Source organism: Candoia aspera, chromosome 2, assembly GCF_035149785.1.
Source record: "Candoia aspera isolate rCanAsp1 chromosome 2, rCanAsp1.hap2, whole genome shotgun sequence".
NCBI classification, from domain to species: domain Eukaryota; kingdom Metazoa; phylum Chordata; class Lepidosauria; order Squamata; family Boidae; genus Candoia; species Candoia aspera.
The window spans coordinates 40534103-40543600 of NC_086154.1; the positions used below are offsets into that span (position 1 = coordinate 40534103).

Sequence of the window (9498 nt, forward strand, 5' to 3'; positions counted from 1 at the left end):
AAAGCTGATTAGGTCAACATCAGCTGCAGCATTCTAGTCTTTCATGTGAATTGCAAATGTCTTGGCATCGTATGAGTGGCATGTAGGAAACAGTTTGCACTACAGAACTTATCTTTTTCTTTGCTTTAAAATTATTGAGGCTTTTTAAGAGCCACAATTTGACTTTATTCTCACCCCTTGGGTTCAGCATAAGATAAAATCCTATTTTGTGTAGGGCATTAGATGCTACTTCCTTTTATGTCAGTGGTACAGTTTTGGCTTCCATAAACATGGAAAGCCTCAATACACACAATAAGTGACACACAGCTTCTACCTAAATAGCTGATGTCTGCAGATTGTATATTTCTTTTCTCAACCAAACTAAAAGAAAGTGAACAGAAATAAATTTCACCATGACCATATTCCCGCAACACATTTTCCTGGGTCAGGGGAGTGGGGTGAAGGGTAGTACTTAATCCCAGATACTGGATTAGCCTAAATCCATTCAGTGATCTGTTCTGCATAGCTAGTTCTCTAAGGCCAAAGAATGGCTCTCCATTATAGAATGTATTGCAAAGCATAGCAGCATAGCACATAACAACTAAACACTGGTTTTCTACAAAGGCCAAGCCACGTTCCCCAAATTGTGGTTTTGATCTAGTTAGTGTGACTGTGTGCTGTCAGAATCCTGACTGGGCTAGGTCTTGACTCTGGCTACGCAGGTTGTGGGGCAGGCCAATGACTTCTCCCAAGGCTCTGTAACATTGAAATGGAATATCCTTTTGGAGCACCTCTCACAAAGTACTTTCCAGCCAAGTGCCTGCAAGTTTTTGAACAAGTTCAAAAACATCTATATCATGCTACGCTGTTCTTTATCTTGCAGCCAGGCAACTTGAATTTGCATCATTATAGAAAGGCTGAACAGCGATTGAAATGCTATTTCTGACCACTGAAAACTAGCAAAAATCCCATAAATCACAGATAGACAATTACAACTACTTTAGCCCTATATCTACATTCAATTTACGATCAACATTTGTAGGCAGTTAAAATGTACGTTCTTCAAATAAAAGCAATTTTTGGAAAAGGAATCAGCGTTCCCTGTTAAAATCTTTTTCTCTGTTCCTATAGAACTGCATTATACAACATGGACATAATCCAAGCCCCGTTTTCCCGTGAAACGGAAATCTGTGCCCTCCCTCCACAGATAGAGAACTACAGTTGGCATAATAATGTGACCCAAAATTTGTTTTTTGTTTTTTTTTAAAAAAGCATTTATAAAATATTTACCATTCAGCATACAGCAGTGAAAGAATTAAGCCCATCTACTTTCTTTCCATAAGTCTCATGCAATACCGTATTCTCATCACGTCTCTAATCAGTTAGCTTCATATTACTCTGCAATCTTTAATTCCTGCTGTGGAGAAGCTTGGTGTAAAGGCGGGTTAGGAAACGTCTTTCATGGCAGCCTTATATTTGCCAGTCATCTCTTTTGGTAGTGGCACCTTACCAGGACAGGGAACCTGGCCATCAATTTCACACATGCATTCCCGCAAGTGGTATTTTTTGGGACCAAATGTTGCAGGATGCCATCGCCTCTTTTCCTCCTCTTCTACCCGGATTGTTTCCCTGTTAAAAAGATGATTTTATGGTAAGGAGGACAGCAGATGCAATTCAGTGTGCAGCATGTCACAACCACTCATGACTATTTTAACAAGTTAAATTCTGATGAAGGAGGAAGTATGTTCTGTTAGAATGCAAGTAAAAGGTTAACTGGCTTTCTACAAAGAAGAGAATTTATACTATCTGTTCATACAACATGATTTTAAGCAAATGTATTTCATGATCAACATGTCTGAATAAAGAGTATCTCCCACGCTTACTATGCTATCAGATAAAGAACCAATAAGAGGCAATAATATCAATGTAACTACAAACTTAATTTAAGGACTCCAAGGGTATCATTTATTAGGGAATGCTGGCAATACTTTATAGAATACTTATCTATTCCCCAAATAAATTTAGAAGAAATTATGTCATTTGGGTTAAGGAAGTCCCATTTTTGTCAGAACAATTTAAAGCAATAGGTTCCTATACCGCATGTCCTGTTTGATACCATCTACCCAGAGGGGAGGATCCCTACGGGTAGAGGGGACAGAACCAGTGGCTCCTGAACTATCCTAAATGATCCACCACCACAGGGATGTATTTTCCTAGACTTGCAGGAGAATACTTTGATGCACTTGTTTTTACAGTCACCTGCCCTGTATATTTTACAATTACACTTTTACAATTTGAACACTTTGGAAAGTTTAGAAAATTCTTTTTATCTATGGCAGCGTTCAGGCTTCTCATTAACAGCTCATCTGACACTGATTAAACTTTTGTAGACCCACTGATTTACAATAACGCAATTTTTCATTAAAAATAATGCAGAACAGGGAACTTTACTGCCTTTCCCCACTACCTTTTTAATCCATAAATGAGTAAATAGGTAGAAAAGTTTGCACTTATATTTTATGGCTTATAAATAGACCTAGTGTAGACCTCATACAGTCAGAGCTGAAGTTTGATTCCATGGCATGATGACCTTAGTTATTTTGACTTACTCGCTTTTACCAAGAATTTTCTTAATGTGTTCTACTATCTCTTTGTTAGTCTTCTCTTCCACATCAACAAGGACTTGCTCTCCAGTATCTGCAGAGGAAACTGTGTTACATACAGAGTATCTATAAGCATTTTCCCAAAATTACTTCCATGATATGGCATCTCTCTCATACAAATATATACACATGATCATTCTGACCAGAGATAACTTGGCAAACCATTCATACCTGAAACTGTCCAGCCCTGATGACTGTAACACATTGTATGTGACCACTTGCCCTCAAAAAATTCAATTATTTTAAAGCAGGAATTAGCTTTTTTCTGTTCAAAAGGCTGTTGCACCTCCTCTTTTGGCCCAGTGTTGGGAATGCAGGGGGCATAACTTTTAATGCACCATTGCTGGATTGAGCAGTGGTGAAACTGTCAATTCCTCTTTTCTGTTCACAATATGAGTAGGGTAAGGTTAAGGGCCAAAATAGCAGACCTAAGGCACTGAAAGCCAGTTTGGTCTAGTGGTTAAGGTTCTGGGCTAGAAACCAGGAGTCTGTGAGTTCTAGTCCCGCCTTAGGCATGAAAGCCGGCTGGGTGACCTTGGGCCAGTCGCGCTGTCTCAGCCCAACATGGTGCAATGTAGACTAGCCTCCTCGTGGTGCACCCCGGGCAACATGACTTGTCACAGCTAAATAGTCTACACATTTGGCTGCTGGACCTCACAAGGATTTCCCAGCAAGAAAAAAGCAGCATGAACACCAAACTGCTATGCCATACGATTAAAAAAAAGCAGACCTAAGGAAGGCAAGGTGCATTAATAATTATGAATTGTTTAAATGGATTCTTAAACCACCATACTTAGAGCTTTCAGCATAATGTAATAAATATCAGCTTTATAAATATAAAATGCATCAACAATAAGACATATTCCCCATCTGAGGGGAAACAAATACAGGGGAACAGAATAAAGTAACATAAAATGCCATAGCAAACCAAATAGCTTTAATCTGGTGCCAAGAAGACTATAATGTTGGTGCCAGATGCAATTCTATTGGGAGGATTTTCCACAATTATAGCGCCAAAGCAAAGAAAGCTATATCCTTTTAACATGTAGACAAGAGCATCTCCTGCAGATTTTAAGACACAAGCAGGCACCCATTTGTTACTAGGATCCCATGTCAATAAGAAACCCCACAAGAGCATATGGAAATCCTTTGGTTTTTGTAAGTCTTGAAGTGGGGGGGGAACAGGTATGATTTTTTTTCCCAGCCTATAATCCTTACAAATGGGTTTTATGCTTATTATAGCCATGGGAACGTGTGCTGCTCCACATGAATCCAACATTTGCAAGAATAACTTCCATCTGTAACTATCACAACAGCTGGAAGAACACAGGTTCCCCATGCCTCTGCTAGCTCAATTCCACAGCATCTTGATACCAAAGACAGGCCTTAAAATAACACTGAGAAGGAAAAGTTAGTCTAGTGTCAGATTATCTACTTTCCCCACCCAGTCCTTAAAGATCAGTGCTTAGGTAGAAATATAACAGCTTATTCCATCTACTTCTGTATGTTTTCTCTGCAAGTCTCCAGTGCAGATCTTTACTACCTCTGCCCTCAAAACTCCACATAAGACAAGTTCAGGTCGTTTTTCTTAAAAAAAAAAAATCTGGAAAAAGTAACATCACAGGTAAACTACTGCTTGCAGTTCTAAGGCAAACAAAACTCCCTGAAGGTAGAACACAAACAAATACTTTGTTTACCAGCACTGAACACGAACTGTCACTGCTCAGACTGCCAATTCTGCACAGTTCTAATAACGATTAGGTACATCAACCAGGAAGTTTTGAAGACATGAACTGTTTCCCTCTTTCGGCAGAGTGTTAGGGATTATTTCCCATACGCCAGCTACTAAAATAGGGGCACCTAAGCAAAGACTATTCTGATCTGCTTCAGCAAGAGCTGCAGGGAAAACAGATGCATGCTCTACTTACCCAAGTAGAATCTTAAGAATGGTGAGGGAGTCATATTTTTAAACATCACAATCTGCAGCCAAGGATTTTTGTACTGAATCTGAGGTATGTTGAAAAACACAAATTTTCTATGGTAAAAAACAAAAGCAAGAATGAGAAGCAATGCACTCAGTTTTTAACCTCGCTAAAGGACAGGGGCAGTTGAAAAGGCATGACAGTCTAGATTTTGAGTGATTCCACCTGAATTGTGACTGATATGCACATGAATATATTTCATTTCAGAAAGGTGGCCATCTTTGGCCATTTCAGAAAGGTGGCTATCTGTTGCAGCAGAATACACAGACACACACACCTCTTCATAGCAACACATTAGTTAAATAAAAGTCAGAGAGAGGCAGTATGGTGCCCTTCCCTGGCTACCTCCCTTCATGATTACTTGATCAGCTGTAAACTGAAGCTATGCAGTCTCTACGGAGTTAAAAAACATTACTCAAACCGGAGGGCTATGGGCCTTTCCGCACTTGCACAGCACTACAGCACAACCATGTACTGGCAACCTCCTCTTATGTCCTGTCCTCATGACACTGACTTCACCTCATCCTCCACCCACGAGGAAGATAGATTCATTGTCCTCAGTTGCACCAATGTCAAAGAATCATTTCCCCCTTTACTCAGGCACCGTCCAGCGGCAGTTTCGTGATGTATAAAATCGGTTGGGCTTTGCCTTCTTTTTCCCTGGAAGGAAGTCAAAGGACTGGGTTGAAGGAAGCTGGAGAAGGCATTCTCACTGCACATCTACATCCGTCTCTCTGCCATAAAAAGAGCATACTGCGTTGCTAGCTTATGGATCAAAGCACAGCGCGTGAACCGGCAACCCAAGATGCCCGTGGCAGCAGCGCTTTGCTCTTCTCGGTGATTTCCACCTCGGTGGAACCTGAGCTAAAATAGGGCTACTATATCTGGGTTGCAAAAATAAGGAGCCACGACCTCCTGCTGCCATTCAACGGCCACCGGTATTCTGCAGCCCAGCCACGGTGCTCCTTCTCCGAAGGAGAGCACGGCCTTCCGCAGGCTGGAGCCATCAAACGCCTCGGCCCGCCGCTCCCTTCCTCGCCCGAGGCGAGAACGACCCTCACCTGGCGCCCTCGCTGAGCTCTCCGCGCGTGTTGTAGTTCACCGTCATCACCTTCACGCAGTTCTTGAAGACGACGTCGCCCTGGCTCAGGTACTGCAGCGTCCTCCGAATAGGGAACCTGCCCTTCATAGGCATGGCTGCGACGGCACCGGCAGCTCTACACACAGGCAACAGCACCGGCAACCCCAGGAGAAAGCGACTTCCGGCTCAAGCGTTAGCGTCGCACGGAAACCGTCGACCCACCGCTAGTAGAAAGAGGGAAAGAAAATTAATCGGCGCAGAGGACCATGGGAAGTGTAGTTTTTTTCGAGGGAGGAACCAATGAAAATAAGGAGCTGGATGCATGACGCGCGGGCAGAAGAGGGAATCAAACATGGGCTAGGGCTACCATATTTTTGGATTGCAAAAGCCACTAGATTCTGGCAGCCTAGATGTGATAACCCTAGTGGACAGTCGGGTTATCGCACCCTGGCTGCTGCTTTTTGCTATACAATGTGTAGGTCGTAACAGCACCAACGCATAAAGGGTTTTTGATTTATCGCAAGAATTTTGGGGTGTTAACAGGTGGCATATGGATTACGACACCTTATGCATTTGAGGTTTCTTTCGGATGTTGCGAACGAATCCACTACAGCCAAAGGGAGTTTTCTGTGACAATAAGCCTAACGGGAGAGATTTATTCAAAATATGGTTACCCCTAATTCATCAAGTCACAGCTCAGATTCAGTGTGATGTAGTAACTGCAGTGTGGAATTGGGGCTGAGGAAACCAGGTCCGCATTTCAGCCACAGAAGCTAACTGGGTGACTCGGGCCCAGTCATCCTCTAGCAGTTAATTGTGGGGATAAATCGGAGAAAGAGCTGTGTATTCTGCCACATCCTGCATCTGGGATATAAATCTGACAAAAAAGTGGATCCATCACTATAGAAAGGTGTCCTATTGCTGAGCTCAGATCTGGGGTAGACATGCAATTTTCTTGATATAAATATGGAAATAATTTACCACTGCCTTCTCCCAAGATGTTTCTTAATTTCCAATGTAGAATAGAATTCCTAATGTCTTTATAGGGGCCAGCCACATACTAAACAGAACTGGCTCTATTGAGTTTCCAAGCCCATTCAAAGCCAAATATTGCCATCTACTAAGACAGTGTTTCTCAACCTTGACAACTTTAGTATGTGTGGACTCCCAGAATTTCTCAGCCAGGAAGGTATTAACTATAATATCTTTAAAAATGGGTCATTATTTTAACACGACAGAAACAGTTATCAGTTAAAAAGCGTGACTTGAGCATAACAGGGACTATTCCAGTGTCTGCCGTGTGCACGTGTGGCAGAGAATACATTTAAAATGTGCAAATTCATTGATGTATACTTGAATCAATGTCCTGATACTTGGTCAAAATCTAAAGATTTACACCAGTGGAGATGGTTGACTTTGCAAAGCAGGAGCTCTTTCCTTATCCCCAACCCCCACCCTTTCAAAATTCCTTTACTATGTGGCAAGGGAGATGGGCAGTTCTGTTCAACTCTGGGATAAAACCAGCTGAGGCATGCAGAATGCTACTTTGGGGGATTTATACTGTTTCAAGCAATGTTAACAAAACGCTGCACAAGCATTTTCGTTCTGTCATCATGAACTACCATAGATATTAACAAAAGTATTAAAAGGAGGAAGTCAAAAGCTGCAGAAGAGTCTTTATTTATTATAATAGTATAAATTTCTTGTAGGCTGCAACATTAAGCCACAACAATGTAAGGACACATTTAGACAGCATTTAATAAAATGCATAAGCATGCACTGCAATACTCTATATATACATACACAACAATGCAAATTTCTCTTCAAGACTGAAGACATTGATTAGATATAAAAGTTCAGATTTTAAAAAAAACCATGCTATTTTAAATGTCATGACATTTCCAAAGCTGATTTCACAAAAGAAACTGAGAGGAAGCAACAGGTTTTGGCAGGTTTTAAACCTGAACTAAAAAAAATGAACAATACAATGCACAGGGTTATAAAAGATAACCCTGGATATTATCACAATTCTTTTTGTGGCAAATACTTTAGTTTTAATAAAAGTTCAATGCTTGAGGGAGTTTTCAAATGCTTACAATTGTAAACACAAGCAGTACTTTCAATTATAAAACTGTTGAGAACAATGGCTTTACATTGTGTTTATACTTAGAATTATGGAAGCCTTTTCAGGATATGAATTTCGTGGATTGGATACTGAAAGAAAATACAGTACTGTATGCTGTTATCTTTTGGACAATACACCATTAAAACTTATCCAGCTGTTTGGTGAGGTTGTTTTTTAAACTGAATAGAATGTAAAACCAGTATCATACTTCCAGCACAAGGAAGTACTGCAAGTATGATACTGATCTACTCTTCTATGTATTTGCCTTTGCCTCTGCATTGTGTAAACAGGACTGGCAAAATGTAGAGCTGTCGTATCTGAGCTACCAGGAAGGCTCCCTACAGCTTCTGGAATCTGTTTCCAGTTACGGAAGTCCCCGTGAATGAGAAATGCTCTCTTACATTCAAAGCAAGAGGTTTTTCAAATAAGCAAAAACTATTATCTTTTTCTTCACCTTTCAGACAACAGCTAGAAATGGAAAAATTCTATTCAATTTAAATGAAATGACTGATGAATCCAATTGTTGTAACTATGAAACAAAGAATTTCAGTTTGAGTAAATTTAAAATGAGTGCTTCTAGCCAAAGAATGGTTCATTGGTTGAAGAAAAAAAATGTTTAAGGAGACTAGAAAACAGAAATCTAAACTCAAAAATATTTATAGGGATTCCCCAGGATGAATCCTAATTCATTGTTATTTTTTATAGACTTTCCAGTCATAACACGTCTTTTAAGTGCAGGATTAGGCAAGTGCTAGACCATATATAACTTTATTAGCAGCATTTATTTCCACCGGGCTCTTCTTTTACAATACTGTACTGTACATTTTAGATTAGATCTGGAATACATTCCCAAAAAAATGTGGAAATCAAGGCTTAGGCATTACCAGCAGTGATACTGGCAAGGGCAAAGTCTTTCATTTTCCAATGAACTCTGAAGACAATCTTTCTCTGTATGACCTAATGGTTCCATGAATAGTGATCCTCCTGGTGCTCAAGAGCAGTCTTTCAGCCCTCTCCCTTTCAATGCACATGGAAGATGAAGGTAGTGTGTCACTGCATGGAGGAAAGGGCTGTTTTAAAAGGAGGGGGGAGCATTCACATTTCCCATCAAGCCCTGCCTCTCCATGCAGTGCAAGCTACCTGAACTTTCAAGAGAGGCAGAACAGAGACCTGAACAAATGCAGTTTCCCATATACTACGATTTCCCATATAGAGCCTCTATGTGTGTTCTTACACATGGGAGCACTTCTCCCTTAGTATGATCGTAATTGTTTCTGAAGCCCATTTCATAGCACCACTGAACATTTGCATGTAAATTCCAGCCAAATTATCTAATCTGACACCCCACCTTCATTAATCCCTTTCTACTGACGGAGGCCAGTAAGGTATCAAGGGCAGCACAAAGTGAAACAAAAACACTTGGGATACACAAGCTACTTCACTGCAGAGCTAACTTGAAACCTCCCCAAGACTTCACTGGCAGCATCTGTATTGTATCTCATACCACTTGTCCATTCAGAAACTTAAATGTAAGACGGTCATTTTACCAGTTTCTCCGCAAAAATAAATGTATCTTTGAGAAGATACCATATTCTGCATCAGTTAGCTAATAGTGACATTCATGACACAGTTTTGCCTTATGCTCATTTAATAAGATATCTATCAATA

General features: G+C 40.6%; 1 protein-coding gene across 1 annotated transcript; it reads right to left on the minus strand.

Annotated features, from left to right (window-relative positions):
* Positions 1-1014: 1014 nt before the first annotated feature.
* On the minus strand, positions 1015-5901 carry MRPS25 (mitochondrial ribosomal protein S25). The gene is made up of 4 exons (XM_063291651.1): positions 5686-5901; positions 4571-4677; positions 2589-2676; positions 1015-1608 (listed from the first exon to the last, which is right to left on the minus strand). Exons 1-4 carry the CDS (start codon positions 5817-5819, stop codon positions 1425-1427), a joined length of 513 nt encoding a protein of 170 aa, XP_063147721.1. The 5' UTR covers positions 5820-5901; the 3' UTR covers positions 1015-1424.
* Positions 5902-9498: the final 3597 nt, after the last annotated feature.